At 37.2% G+C, this 16990-nt stretch overlaps 1 protein-coding gene across 1 annotated transcript; it reads right to left on the reverse strand.

Moving 5' to 3' along the window:
• Nucleotides 1-1836: 1836 nt before the first annotated feature.
• Nucleotides 1837-16571, reverse strand: LOC121860982 (E3 ubiquitin-protein ligase RAD18-like). The gene is made up of 13 exons (XM_042358407.1): nucleotides 16501-16571; nucleotides 15465-15532; nucleotides 14603-14681; nucleotides 13657-13789; nucleotides 12589-12828; nucleotides 11769-12020; nucleotides 11448-11591; nucleotides 10669-10809; nucleotides 10060-10177; nucleotides 9837-9897; nucleotides 8636-9337; nucleotides 7345-7664; nucleotides 1837-7040 (listed from the first exon to the last, which is right to left on the reverse strand). The coding sequence occupies exons 2-13, from the start codon at nucleotides 15513-15515 to the stop codon at nucleotides 6915-6917; spliced, it is 2367 nt and encodes a 788-aa protein (XP_042214341.1). The 5' UTR covers nucleotides 15516-15532; nucleotides 16501-16571; the 3' UTR covers nucleotides 1837-6914.
• Nucleotides 16572-16990: the final 419 nt, after the last annotated feature.

A 16990-nucleotide genomic window follows, 5' to 3' on the forward strand; every position in this document is an offset into this window, starting at 1 on the left:
TATTACAATTACAAGGAAAAGTACAATAAGTACAGTAAGTTAGGTCATTATATAACTTGAACTCAGAAACTAATTAAAAAGTTGAAATGAATGCAATAAAAAAAGTTATTCAAAGGAGGTTTGAGCGGACGCGGCGAGGGCTATGGGGGGGTCAGAGAGAGGGGCTCCAGTCATCTTTTTTATTGTCTCCAACTCCAAGTTTAAATTATTGAGGGAGAGAGAGTTATCCAAGCAACATCCAGAGCACAAACTTTCACCGTGGGAAATTTTAATCACGGGACGATAAACTGGGTGAATCTTACCGCATAACTTGAGGGAGAAGAATTCACTGACCTTATTCAAGACTCATTCCTCACACAGCATGTATTGGTGCCCTCGAGGGAAGACAACATTCTAGATTTATTTATACTCGTTCATTTAAACTTCATCTCGTAAACACCGCCATTATAGCTCACCCTACACCCATTAAACTCATTTTCATTAGAAGACGGCCATTTAAATTACTACGTCGTTTACACTATAAAACCCATTTAAATATCTCCGTGTGAACTTTATCTTAAAAAATTGTCAGTTAAGATAATTTATTAAACTATTTTTTTATATAACTTTATTATCGTCTGAACTAATCTATTAAAGCTCTTTCGCTCAAACGTAACTTTGTTTCTGTTAGTTAAAGCTCAGAAATAGTCGAGTACAGATTTTAACTTTACTTTAAACACAAACTGTATTATTGACATATCGAATAATTACATAAGTTTCCCCATGATCCATTCTCTATGATGTCATAAGAGAAACTGTGAAACATATGTGGGTATTCTATTATATTGTGATCACACTGTAGAAACTGGCCCACTGACCCATACTGTAGGCACTGAACCACACTGTAGGCACTGGCCCACTGACCCACACTGTAGGCACTGGCCCACTGACCCACACTGTAGAAACTGGCCCACTGACCCATACTGTAGGCACTGAACCACACTGTAGGCACTGGCCCACTGACCCACACTGTAAGCACTGGCCCACTGACCCACACTGTAGAAACTGGCCCACTGACACATACTGTAGGCACTGACCCACTGACCCACACTGTGGGCACTGGCCCACTGACCCACACTGTGGGCACTGGCCCACTGACCCACACTGTGGGCACTGGCCCACTGACCCACACTGTGGGCACTGGCCCACACTGTGGGCACTGGCCCACTGACCTGACCCACTGACTCCACACTGTGGGCACTGGCCCACTGACCCACACTGTGGGCACTGGCCCACTGACCCACACTGTGGGCACTGGCCCACTGACCCACACTGACCCACACTGGGCACTGGCCCACTGACCCACACTGTGGGCACTGGCCCACTGACCCACACTGTGGGCACTGGCCCACTGACCCACACTGTAGGCACTGGCCCACTGACCCACACTGTAGGCACTGGCCCACTGACCCACACTGTAGGCACTGGCCCACTGACCCACACTGTAGGCACTGGCCCACTGACCCACACTGTAGGCACTGGCCCACTGACCCACACTGTAGGCACTGGCCCACTGACCCACACTGTAGGCACTGGCCCACTGACCCACACTGTAGGCACTGGCCCACTGACCCACACTGTAGGCACTGGCCCACTGACCCACACTGTAGGCACTGGCCCACTGACCCACACTGTAGGCACTGGCCCACTGACCCACACTGTAGGCACTGGCCCACTGACCCACACTGTAGGCACTGGCCCACTGACCCACACTGTAGGCACTGGCCCACTGACCCACACTGTAGGCACTGGCCCACATTTTTCACATTCATTTTTCAGGCTAATAAAAGATCTATGATTAATTGGTCTAGATATATTTCCAGGTAATAACATAATATAAACACAAAACAAATTATTATATTAACCAATGAAATATTATGTAAGGTATCCTCAAATCATCTGATCCATTTGAAAACTTAACTAACCTCAAATATAAAGTAGAGAGAACAAATTATTATACTTTATGGGTTCTTTTGAGTATAATAAAACCAGTGTTGTATTTATATTATTTGAGGTTTATTATATATATGGGTCAGATATATCAGCGTCCATACTACAGTAGAAGCAGAGCCATCCCCAGGTACATCTCATATATAATTTACTAGTGACTGCTCGGAGATGGCCCTGGTTCCTATTATTCCACAACTTAACCTAACCATTTCAATTGGGCCATAATCCTAATTGGCTCCAGATTTTAAATGGTTTCTAATTCTATGGAAACTTAATTCTATCAGTGTAAAGGTAATGGTTAGATTAGGTTGGGGTTTATTAGGACTGGAACCCATCTGACTTACCAACATCTTTAGTTACAATGGATCTATGAATTTTACTTTAGCTCTTATTATTACAGTATTAAGTTACAATATTAACTGTATTTTATTCTTCACTGGTTATATCTGACAAAACTAAAACTTCATGTGAGAAAAAAGCATAAAATATAATATTGTATTCAACATAAAATAGACCCAATACGTCACTACCTTATCTCTCCTGCCTACAGTACAAATCTTACCTCAGCATATTAAATTTACTTAAGTTTTTTTAAGAAGAGGAAAGTGTTTTATATATCTGAGTTATAAACATTTTTAAGAGATTTCTTTATAATTCATTATACCACTAAAACATATATATATTATATTATATTTTGATCACCTGAAGATTTGATGCCCCAGCTTATTTCACTTGATGATTAAACACACTAGTGCTACCTGGGGTAGGTCAAGTTACAATCAGTTAAATTAGGGTGTTTGATCATCAAGGTTAATATAAGCCTGGGGGTCTAATCTTCAGGTGATCTAATACTTTTAATGACAACCATCTTTGGAATTTCTGAATTTAGAATTCTGTAAAGTCACCACTATAAGTCTCGAGGCTCTAAGTTTTGCATCCTGCATTTATAACAACTTAATGTACCGGTATACAGTACAGTATATACAAATTCTGTTGACTATAACTTGTCTCCCACCAGGTCCCTCAACTCAAGGAGGATATGTATAGAAAGGTGTTGTCCATCCCTTAGTTTATAAACATGTCATTGTCACTGATAGGTCTGAGGAATAAGGATTACTTTACAACTATTCAATTTACAGTATTTTCTACAACACCTGGGCATGATGTACATCTTTTGTAAAGCTGAAAAATACCAAATGATTACAAAAAGAATCAATTGCTTATTATTGCATAGACTTTTTTTTCACTTTACCAGGGCCTTACTCAATACAGGGTAACCAGTCAAGAGCACCCATTCCTGCTAATAAAACACTTACTGTATATAGGTACACAACTGGGAGTCAAGTACACATTACAGGTGTACTGCTGTTCCTGTATTTACAAAACTTTATACCTAACTTTGCTTTTAAAATTTTATTACAATATAATCTAAATAATGGTACAGTAAAACCTCTATCTAATGGACTATAGGAAGAGGAAAGTCCATTGTATCGAGAGTCCATTAGATGTGAATCCCCCCACCACACGGACAGAACCGACACAAACACACTCTCTCCTAATGATAATGAGTCTAAGATACTCTTGGTTCTGGCTACACTTTACCATAGCAAGACACAGACTGGCAAGAAAGACAGAAAATGATTGAAAAAGCTATTAATAACTGTCTATTCCACTAAATTATTAAAAAAAAAAAAAATACTAAACGAGAGCTGTAAGTTTGCAATTTTTTAGTTTATTTTTCAAAACTACAAAAGATGTGGATCCTTCTTAAGATGTGAGTGTTGGTGTATGAGCTCTGACCAACACACACAACCACATATTGAGGAAAACAAATTCACAGACAGACAGACAGACAGACACATGAAGAACTGACGGGCTTCATGGAGACAGACAGACAAATAGACAGATGGAGGAGCCTGACAAGGGACACTAATCACCTGTTATTAAGAAACAAAAGATGAGACCCTTTATCAAGACACCACAGCACAGTACATGGTGTTGAAGAGTGAGAAACCTTAGGAGTACTACATTACCCACAGAGTTATCACGTTAGGCAACTCCTCTACACCGTGAACACTCAGCTACCAAGAGACGGCCACTGGTGTAATATACAGTACAGTATTTTCCTTAGAATCAACAATATAAAGTACAAACTTAGTTATTCTCTGTTTGCACTTGACTTTGTTTGAACATTTTGTATAAATGTTACCAACTTATGCAGACTACTACTATATCAGTATACAGAAGAGATAAATAATTTTACCTATTTTAATATTTTTTTTAAAGCATTGTTTAAAGTCTATTTTTTTATTGTAAATATAAAATAGAAAGTACTTTTGAGCATTAAAATTCTATATTTCTTAAATTTAGTTAAATTAATGAACATTTCTTCTTTAATTTATCCCCCCCCCCCCAAAAAAAAACCCTGTAAAACCTTCACAGAAAATAAGATCCCTTGCTGTTAACAGCATCAGGCACTTGGCTATATAACATACATGTGACATTTCCACAAATTACTGGACTTACTCTTTCCTGTTATGCTGCTGGCTGGCTGGCAGTAATGGCAAACACTGACTCTTCAACCACTCAACTTCATCCATTCACCCGCCAGCTATTCATCTCCATACATTACTATCCTGTCATCCACATTCAGTACAGTCTTCTGCCACTTCTTAAATGACCATCACCCTCACCTCAAGTACTTCCTCCTCACATCTCACATCTCTGATCCATTCTTAATTTTCACTCTCTGTCCCCACCAGCTAAGCATACCCTGATATGCTCTCTTAACACCTTTTTAATGACAAGTATATTGTGAAAAGGTACTAGAAGACATGGTAAGGCACAGGTTGTCGTATCTTCCTTATTGATGTGAAGATAAATAATAACAACATAATTTGTAACTCTACTAAATATATTATGTAAACTTGTCACCTTAATAAACTAAAGAAAAAATCTTGTTAATCAGTTGAGAGAAGAGCTCAAGTGTGTGTGTGTGTGTGTGTGTGTGTGTGTGTGTTTGTGTAGAATGATGATCACACGGTACAAGCACCTGACTAACACAAAACAAACTACAGTACAAAATAAACAGAATGATGTGCGTCACTTTCTAACAATCGTAACAGCGAACTACCACATGTTGCGTTAAACAGCTGACTGACGTGACAAAAAAAAGAAAAAAGGTTCACCTCAAGGACTATTTTAAAATATCACTTCATGTCATCTCTAACTGATCACTCTCCAAAATATCACTTCATGTCATCTCTAACTGATCACTCTCCAAAATATCACTTCATGTCATCTCTAACTGATCAATCTCCAAAATATCACTTCATGTCATCTCTAACTGATCAATCTCCATGGAAAAATGTCCTTAATGAGGAAGACTCAGTATTGTCTCCTCCAGTCCCTTCACAGCAGCCAGACAGTAATGACACCTTACCTATCTAAGTGACAAAACAGTCTCTCCCTCCCCCCCCACAAAAAAAAAAAATCCACATACTGTACATGACAACAAATGACTCACAAGCAGTGTGGTGTAATCTATATTAACCAGAAATTATGAGTTGAAAAATAGCAATAACACAGCTCATAGTTTGGTCTGGTAGGGGGAGGGTTAGGGGGATGTAGCGACAGTGAGTCAAACTTGATGACATGCCAAGTCCACACATACGTTCACTTCAAACTCATACACGCCGCTGTTCTCCAATTTTCTTATTGTGAATAAGCAGGGTTGTGAATAGGGAGTTATGTCTAGCATCAATATAATTATTATTATTTATAAAATACAACCCACCTTCACTTCCCACTCATATGTTGAACTAGCAGGAATGGGAGAGTGGAGAAATGTACCACAGGTGAAGCAAAGAAAAACCACTGTCACACTGATAAACAAAACGGTACTTTATATCTTTCATCAGGATATTTTAAATTAGTGGTAAATTTCCCCGTTTAATACCTGTATATATTTATATGTAACAGACATTGTCTGACTTATTTTGACATTTTAGTATCCAAGTCTTCCCCTATGTATGGACAAAACACAGTCATTAAAGGTCCTGTGTGTGTGTGTGTGTGTGTGAGTGGTATTAGTTGGCTGAGTGAAACATTGTTTACACAGGACATTTAACTCAAACAGTGGACAGATGGCAGCTCCTCCCCACAGACATACAGTACAGTGCCCTGGGAGGAGTTGTGGAACAACATGGGCTGTTTAAATTATTCTTTGGTGGTTTTTGTAAATATGCATAATATGCAGACAGGGAAATTAATTTGTGTGCATACAGATGTATATTTGGCAGCAAAGGGGTTAATTTGGGTCAAGTTTAGTTGGGTTAATGGTGCAAGTAATCCAAAGACATGAATAATTATGGGGAAGCTTTATTCATATATACCGAGTAAGTATTATTTACATCTGTACTGGCACTAGAGCATCAAACAAGAGAGGCACAGAACCAATAAAGTATTCAAGATCCCAACTGTAGTAAAAGCAACATTTAATATGTGAATATCCAAAAATTTGTACTGTTAAGGATTCTTAATACCATGACATGAACAAAACACTGATTCCCAAGTGAGCAAATGAAGCCAGGAAGCTTGGGTGTGTTCAGTGGGGAGGAAAGACTCGTGGTATACAGTGAAAGTAAACAAAAGAAGACTTCACCCTGATGACAATGATGAGTACAATGGTGATGATGATGATGATGTTGAATATGATGGTGATGATGATTTATATAATGGATATAAAACTAAATTCACTACAGGCACTTGTTTTTTTTTTTAATTCCCATCAAAATGAACTTTACATCCATGAATAATTTCTTCACATCATAAAGAACAAAAGAACTAAATTGGCTCTTTATAATCTACTAATACCATACCTAAGTCTCCTTCTCTCATAATTATTATACCATTACAACTCTTAATCACTTTCCTCTTCTCTTCTTTCTCCCCTTCTTATGTGATGGTGTCGACTCCTCACCCTCCTTCCGCTTCTTACTCGTCCGCCTCGTCTGACGTCGAGGAATTTGAAAATTGACCTCCTCTGAATCCTGTGAGAAAATTACTTTACATCACAATTACGTATAGAATTATTTTACGTCGCTATTGGAATTAGTACTTTACATCGCGACTATTAGAATTATCTCTCGTGTTAAAAATAGTTCACTGTGACAACAACTTTAATGTAAATTTTAATGTATCCTACAAACAATTTCTAATGGCAAATAAAATAATCACGAGACAGAAATTATTTAGTCTGACAGCAAAGTACAGGACAACATAGTTTTTTTCAAGGAGGACACTTTTCACTACTGACGTCATCAACAGCGGTCCTGAGAGACAAAATTATCATACCATGGACTCCAGCAGTTGTGAGGGCATGTATTCCGGGTCCCCTTGAGAATCGTCAACCAGTGGCCCTGATTTGGCGTAGTTTTCGATCTGCGATTCTGTTTTGTTGTTGTTGTTTTCATTGTGCAATTCTATGTTGTGGTTCGTTAGGCCAATTTGATGCGAGCCAAGACCAATGCTTTTGGCTCTGGTGCATCGTCTTCCAATCTCTGGGCTCAAGGTTCTTTCAAATACCTCATTTTCTTCCACAACATCATTGGGACAAGTCTCCGACTGGTGGGCTGGTATCAGGTCTTCGCCATCATCCTCCTGACCAACATGACCTAAAACAAGTGTATTTCTTCTTCAAGTACTGTACTGTATTGTAAGGCTAATACAGAACTGTATATTGAATCTGGTAATTTTTCACCACTACTACAATACAGATGAACCATCCTTAAATTTACCCCCATAGTCTTATCATCATGCAATTTTTCATTCTTTCAAGCCAGTTAAAGTTTAATTATGTACAGAAGAACACTAAATCGGTGAATTACAAGATCAGTTCATATAGATTTCTTCCTCTCCTCCAACAAGAAATATGTCGGCAAGCTATAATGATTCTCTCTTTTTCTAGTATAAAAATTATTCAAACAATAACCATCATTTACTATACGTGGTTCAGGGTGTATTTCTCACTGTCACCATGTTCTTTATTTACACAAGTCACAAACAGTACTTCTGAAAAATATATATATATATAAATTCGGGGGATCTAACAACTGACTGCTTTTAATTACTATAGTTTTGTAAGGTGATGCTGTACCTGGATCACTTAAAAGATTAGAAACCACAGCTTAATTTATTATGTAGGCTTTACAGGTATTTCTATTTATTTCAGACATACATGATGGTGGACACAGGTGACCCAGACACACCAGGTAAATCTATAGTATGTAACAAGATGAAAGATATTCCCTAACAATGCTCGTTATACGTGTTCTGATCTGGTTTAATTTCCAAGCCGGTAAAAGTACCTGCACATCCACACACTGTAAATAAATGGACTTACAAGAACTTTAGCTCCCCTGCTTATTTCACCTGATGATTAACCACCTTAATGCTACCTGGAGGAGGGAAGGATTAAGTCAGGTTCTACTAGAATTGGTTATGTTACTGTAGGTTTGATTACCTTAGGGTAGACTAGGTTATGATAATGTTATGTTAGGGTGTTTAGTCATCAGGTGAAATAAGCTAGGAGGGTCTAATCTTCACATGAGCCCATACCTGTACTGACCATATGACTCTCACTAACCTGGACTAGCAGCAGGCGAAAGTAGATCCAGAACATCACAATCCTGCAGGAGACTCATACTCACGCTACTACTTGTGGGACTGGCTGCGAAGATGTCTGGGCTAGGAGCCATGCCACTGTCCTTGACTTGACTTTCAGTGGGTGTTAAATCTTTGCCTGTGCGTTCATTTGATTCCTGTTCTTGCGGAGGTTTTGCGACGTTGTCTTCGGTGGTGTGGTGTATGGTTGCAACATCATCCTTTGCTTGTATTATATCCCTTTGTTGCAGCTCATCGGTGTCCATTCTGCTTGTTGTTGCCGAGTTGAGGATGCCTAAATTGTCATTCTTTTTATTGTTGTTCTCTCTCTTAGTTGTGTTATTACTAAACATAAAAGTGTTCCTCTTTCTGGTACTCAGAGCATGTATTTGGCTGGGAACAATTTTTTTAGTTTTATCATCCTTCACTTTCCATTCTGTAGTTTCAGTGAAGCCATTATCATCATTACTACTCCTCAAATCTTCCAAATTCAGTAATTCTGGTGAGTGTGTGTCTTCACCACGAGTCAAATGGGTGATGGGTGCCTCACTTACACCTACCTGCTTCTGGTCTCCCTTATTTTTTTCTTCTGCATTCTTCTTTAAGTCTCTTTTCTTCTTTGCTTCTTTTTGTCTTCTTTTAACATCGGAAATCAGCTGAACAAAGTGGTCATTATTTTTCTTAACTGAAAAGACAACACTGAAAATGTTACTTACTGTACAGCCTGAGATGTGGGTGTTGTTGTGTACAACTATATATATATATATATATATATATATATATATATATATATATATATATATATATATATATATATATATATATATATATATATATATATATATATATATATATATATATATATAACAAATAAACACAAATCCTTTTTCTAATAACATTGCAACTAACATCATTGTATAAATAAGAATAATAAGACATTTCAGAGTATCAATAGTCAAATAGCAACATATAACCCCCACACTTTGTATTATGTAGGAAAAGTTTTATTTTACTCTTTGTTGACACTTATGGTGAGTCATGTCCAGTCAGCCTACATTTTCAAAACCTTATACCTGTAGTACAATATGTAGCACATTTAAGAGTTATATGGAAACATAACTGCATGAACATAAACTCAAGGTTGTGTTTCATTGTTTATATTTCATCAAAACATTCAAACTTACTGTAATTTTTTTGTTCCTTTTCAATAATTTCTGGAGCAGTTTTTCTGTTGTAGGTAAATATCTGCAAAAGAAGAAACAACTACATTATTTATGAAGTTAGTTACTGTATCTCTGTGTGTTTGACTTTGCCATAAATGTTTACTTGATATTCACGACATAACATTGACTGCAGCTTGACAAAAATAAATTAATATACAGTACTGCATGAGATTTTGTAACTCACACTCTGGGAGGTGGTCACTCGAGACTTTTCTTTCTCCTCACGGTCCAGTTGTTTCACAAGTTCCTGTACAGGACGTGGCTCTGCTTCATCACACTCAGCATTGTACAGCGTTACGTACCTGAAGACAGAGATACATCCAACAGGTTCATGTGTTTTGTGACTTATTCAATGTTCTGACCACTATAGAGGTTACTCTATAGAAGGTCAATGACTGATTTAAATACAATCCCCTCTGAGAGCACAACTAATGAGCATTCTAACCAAAAATTATTATATAAATTTAGTATACACAGCGTAACATGTTTAATCCTTAGTGTACAAGGTCCCCTCTGAGCTGAATAATATCGTCTGCCATTAGCCAAATAACATTATTTATTGAAAGTGGCATCCCATAGCAAAGGGGTTATAAGATTGATGCCTTCAGAGACATAAATTTTCCAGTCAGTGCACAACATATTCTCTTTGTACAGTCAAAAAATAAAACTATTTCAAACTGCTTACCCTTTACATAACTGTATTCTTCAAGTCTCTTAGCAGTTGAAAACAATGAAGTAAGATTAACAAATGTTAGACCCATTAGATGAGTTGTAGACTGTTGCCAACACATACCTGCGGTGCCTGTTGACGAGGGCTTGTTTGTCGCCGCAAAATGATAAGCCGAGATCTTTCACCTTCTGCCGCATCTGTTTCTCTGACAGCAGGGAGTACACCAACTTGGTCAAAGGCTTCCGTCTAGGAGGCTGCTCAATGCTGCGCAACACAAAACCACAAGATTATTTAAACAGACGTATTCTCAGTTTTAAAATTTATTCAAATGTCAATGAATACATTACAAGGAATAAATTAAAATATATGGTTACAGTGAGTTTATAGAACTGAGATGGAGTACATTCCATTCTATTAACCCCGATAACCTGTTTTAAACCAAACAATATATTAATCACTAAAGGTAATACAGTACAGTACTATAAGTAATCAAGAGCTTTAGTAACAATCCTGACACACACATTACAGCACTGTACTATCAGTCCCAACCAGTCAACACTAACTGAAGCTAATATTCACACCATGTCTTACAGTTAGGCACGCAAGCTCTACCCATACAACGAGTTAAGAGGTGTCTGTGACTCTACATGACTGACTGTAGAATCATACTTAACCCTCAGAGGTATGGAGTATAAAGCCAGAGACTTCAACCAATATGTGCCCTTCAAATTCTAACCCAAACTAACGAGAGCCAATTTGTTTTTGACAAACCTATTTTCACAGAGTCAGGCGAAACCGAATTTTGGCGTAATGTTAAGTGAGAAAGGACGTAAAAATTTTTTATAGCTAAAGTGAAATAATGCTGAAACAGGGATACCTAATACTGTATGAATCCAACTAACATTTTTAAGTCCTCTTCTTCGTCCATACGTTGAAGACAGGCATCAAGGTGTTGGTTGATATTTCGTTGTGGCACTTGAACATGACACACAGGACAATCCACACGTACTCCATCTTGGCCACTGCTCTCACCGTTCACACTTGTACTGAAAATACAAAATTATATTAATCTGACACTTCTAAATCTACAGATGCCGATTCCAACATTTACATTTTGTATTTTTTTACTGTACTGAAGACACTAGCACATCACCTGACAACACGAATGAAAGATGTATCTATAATCATGCTCTTCTGAACACATACAAAACATATTCAAATACCTCTGAGAAAAAATAGAAAAATGTCCAGAAGGTGAACGACAAGGACTCTGAGATAGGGACGACAGTGAGGCAGGCACCGGAGACAAAAACAAACTCCTCGAAGGTGACTTGATCTTGGCCTGACTCTTGACACTACTGCTGCTGGGGGAACACAGCTCAGATTCACTCCTTCTCAGTGGTGATTTACTCTGGCTGGATACCATAGGCTTCTCAAGATTTCTCTTTGGAGTAGAGTTGATCCCTTTGTCTTTCCTGTATGATAAAACAATCACACACAAAACTATAGTTATCGCCCTTTTACGGCCATTTTTCTCACTTAAACTATATTCCAAATAAAGTCATCCCTTCTTGCGAAAACTCAATTGTTTGATCCAAATTCACAGTGACGTTTATGACTGTACTGTGCTGTAAAATAATCCCACAGATTCAGGTGGAATTTCTTTACCCTACGCATCATACAAAACAGTGAAAGATTACCACTACCAGATTTGTTTACATCTACACATCTCTAAGGTATTCTACTTTCTTTACTCAATGATCTAAGAAATTAAAAGAAATTATTTTCTTCTGCTGAAAACTTTCATTAAGCACTTGGCATGTTTAACAAAATACACATAACATTTTTAGGTATTGATGATAAATATACACCTGTGAACACCATCAGTATGTCTCCTTTACTTTTGTTTTGTCCAGTCCTGTCTTCCTATGGTACTGTAGAGGGTGAAACACAAACAAAAGCAACACAGACTTTCTAACATTCATTACCATTAAACCTCTGTACCTCCTGAACTAATTGTATTGCTGAACTTGCTTTACACACCTTGGGGACAGCAGGTGGTGAGCCTTCCCAAATACTAGTCGTTTTGGTGAAGCAGGTTTGCCTTCCTGTTGGGTAGCAGCCTTGGCTCTAGGAGACATGACACTGGTGCAGGACTGAGCGATGTTGTTACTACCTGAGGCAGCCTGATCATCCTTGGTCTTCTCTGCGGGGTCGTTAGTCTCCAGGTAGCTAGTTATGACACCTCCCTTTGAGGTGTGACTTAAACGAGCTACCTTATCCCTGTGTGGGAGAACCTTCAGTATAATGTGTTCATCATCACCAGGGCTTGAAACTGTTCAGTATCTTGGACTCTGGGACATCAATGACTAAATTTCAACAGCAAAAAGGAACAAAGAGCTTGTGATGGAAGAAAGAAGATAGGTGAAGGGAAGAAAGAGGAAGATAGTGAAGGGAAAGAACGAGGAAGATAGTGAAGGGAAAGAACGAAGAAGATAGAGAAGGGAAGAATGACGATGATAAAGAGAACGTAAAGATAAACAGTAAAGAGAAAGGAAGGAAAAACACAAGAGGCTACAAGAATGACTTTTACACAACAAAACATAAACCTCAGGTCAGACCAGGAAATATCAAATATATGAATCATAGGAGTGAAATGTGATTCTTTTGGGCACAGAAAATGGCCACGTATTGCATCACATGAAGTTCTGAGTCTGATTTTCGGATCACCCTAGACTGCACCTACAGTGAAAAGTTTAAGATTACCTGAAGATTTGCTCCCCTCCCACCAGCTTACATCACCTCATGATTAAACTCCCTTATGTTACCTGAGAGGGTTGGGGTTAGGTTAGGTTAAGGTGGTTAATTTTAAGGTGAAATAAACTCGGGGGAAAATCTTCAGGTGATCCAAAATTTCATTAGATATTTTAAATGATTGAGGTAATCCATTCAATGAACCTGCTTTAATAAACAACAGATGTTACTAATTATATTAAAATCATGAAGGTCTATCAACTCATCTAAGCAAATTATCAGTGACATATAAAACAAATACATTATTATACAGAGATTAAGAAAAATATTATGAAAAAGAATATTACATCTAGTTACCTTAATGTGGTAAAGAGGCCAATGATCTCATCCACGAGTCTATTGTTCCGTAAGTGTTGGGTTGTGGTCTCTTGGAAGCAGGCTGGGCACTGGGTCTTGTAGGACAAGTATTGTCGGATGCATAATGAACAATCTATGGACCGGAGACTGACTTATTATATATACTTAAAGCAAATACTGTACATTAACAAAACTCTACAATAACACATAAAAATTCTACAATAACAAGGATCAATATGTCTAATTCCAGAAAATAATTCCCAATAGGACAGAAAGCCTTAGTACCTTAACACAACAAATTAGTCTTGATACTTCAAAAAATATTTCCTAAAGGGGTCAAACATGGCTACTATGAAGAATAAGAGTGAGGAGGAGGTACAATATTGATGTTCAAAAATCGAAAATCTAACGTTCGGGATGTGTTCTTGACAGTCGGAAATGTGGTGATACAGAGAGAGGTTAACGACCAAGGATGCTGATTACGGTGGCTGGTCCGATGATAATGAGTGCAAATGGAAGCTGGGAGTGGTCCTGTTGTGCCTGGGATACAGGATGTGACTAGGATCTCTGAGCAGTGAGCATCATTGGGCTTTGGACCCTAAACCTGTGATCAATGCAGTTGATGTATTTTAGCAGTCTAGTGGGAGACTTCACTGAGTGTGGGAGTAGTAGTAGTAGTAGTAGTAGTAGTAGTAGTAGTAGTAGTAGTAGTAGTAGGAGGATAAACTTTTCTGACAGTTATTGTAAAGGCCGGAGAAGAAGACACCCTCATCATTATTCACTTTGCACACGAGATTCATTCTTTAGTAACACACCTCTCCTCATTCACACCTCCATTACCCACAACTCTCAGTATATATGGAAGGTTATTACATCCTAAATGCACAAGTATGAGCCTCAAGCGTGAACAACCAACTCGACCACTGACAAGAATGACGCAACTTACAGTTATGGGAGCAGGCGGTGATCATGGAGGTGGTCATGAACTCGTAACATATGCCACACCGCAGCAGTTCGTCCAAACGCTGCGGGTTAAAAAAATAAAATAAAATAAGACCGACTTACTTAGTCCTTGAGGAAAAAATTATTAACTTGTGATATTGGCAAATGAGGCGCTCGCTCCAGGTTAGAACAAGACAAGTGATAATGACATCTAAAGAGTGTTTATTATATACTGTACCAACATAATCCTCAAACTTCTCTCTAAACTTTAAATGTGAGTTTTGATATTTTTATTTTTTTTTACTTTTTTGTAGCTTAGGTTAGGAGGGATGGATCACTAGAGATACATTTGAGTTTGTAAAATTCATACATCGAGGGTAGCTAATAAAGGAGAGAACAAGAACACTTAAGAAAATAATGTATAATTTTTCCGACCAGGTGCCGTCATCTTGTGAATGATGGCTCCTTTATGAAGACTGTGGACTTGAACACGGCTTTCATTATTTTCTGTCATTTTATATTTTTTTCTGTTTTACATATTCTCTTCCACCAGCATTCTATAAATAAAAAGAAACATACCCACAATGACTACTACCCACATACTGACACACAACATGCCAGCATTCAGTGATAAGTTAAATAATATGATCAACTGAGCCTCCCTAGTGTTATTTCACCTTTAAAGACACAAATTAACCTAATCTAATCCCCGCCCCCAGGTAGTGTTTAATCCAGTGAAATATACAACAGGGGACTAATCTTCAGATGATCCAAATAATTAAATAATAATAAAAACTTCTTTGTGTGGTGGAAGGAAAGAAAAAAAAATAGTTGAGGAACTTACATATGGTTGGTAGCTTACTGACCTTCAACTGCGGAATACTGGAGGGCCATGGGAGGGAGGTTTCCACTTCCATGGTCACTGTACATCACTCTGAAGAAGACACTATCATGATCACCAACACAATATACAGAAATAATGAAGGTAAATGTATAGAAAGAACAGACTCCTCGACCCAAAAAGAAATATTTAATTTTTTTGGTGTATTTTATAGTCTCATGTTCTAGTGGTAATTGTTTCTTGTACAAATGCTTCGTTTTGGGAGGTAAGCTATGGCCCTTTTCTCCTCCTTTGATATAGTATTTTACGTAATTGTTATACATTTTTTTTGTGTTAGTGTTTCTATCACTGTTCTTGGCAACTATTGGTAGTGTTACAAATATCCAACATCTCCATGGAAAAATACAGCAGTGTTACAAATCCTAACTTAATCCAATCAAACACATTCTACCTAACCTAACTTTGTGGGGTATTTATATAGGTGGAGGAGGTCCTAACTAAAAAATGAAGCACCTGTAAAAGATATAATTATCACCAATAGATAGAACATTAAAACACACCTCTAATAATAAACCAGTTAGTGTTATCTATATAGCTCACATTAGCCACAATTCATCACGACTTCATATCTAAGTAACATGGGAAACAATTAATCAGAATTACAAACTTTGCTTTAACACTCTAGGACTTGATGTAATTGACTAAAAGCTATTAATTACCTTCTCAATATTACAACAGATTGATAAATTAACTGAATATACTATGATTTTTAAATGACCAGTCCCTCTATCATAAAATACTGTAATGATAACAAACAACTTTCAATCTATTACATAATGTTATATATACCATAGATAATGATTATAATACAAAGATAAACTATTACAATGTTAGTAAAGGCTTTAAAAATATATACCCCAAGAGCATCAACCATCAAGTCATTTTGGACGATTATCACCACCCAGATATTTTTTACCCCCGTTAATTCTTGTCTCATTAACATATCAATACAAAACATATAAATAGGAGTAATAATATCAAATGGTTGATGAGAGAGTTACAGGTGTGGCCAGAAGGTGATGATTGAGGTGCCGCCAAATATCACTTTTGTTTACATTTCTTCGCGGGTTTTCTGAGTACCTTTGGAAATATATTGTTTATTTTTTATTTTTTGTGTATTAATATTATAATTCATAACTAATTCTCATATATTATTAATTAAATAGAAATATCGTTATCCTTACCTACATGAAAGGTTTAATGGAATAAATTAGGATATATATATATTCCTACACTATGAATATTGTATGATAATTCAGTATTAATTTTTCAACACAATAAATAAAATAAAATAAATATCAATTAAACACACTTGTAATAATATAATATTTCAGAGATTTATTACAATAAACTAATAACGTCATAAATGCATCCCAAACAATTCTCCAACAGATATAATTGACAAAATGCCATTTACACTTGTATTAAATTACAGAATAATAAAGGGTTTGATCGAATAAATTAAGAAATGGTAATAAAGATGATAATAAC

This window comes from Homarus americanus, unplaced genomic scaffold (genome assembly GCF_018991925.1).
Source record: "Homarus americanus isolate GMGI-L3 unplaced genomic scaffold, GMGI_Hamer_2.0 scaffold52806, whole genome shotgun sequence".
NCBI classification, from domain to species: Eukaryota; Metazoa; Arthropoda; class Malacostraca; order Decapoda; family Nephropidae; genus Homarus; species Homarus americanus.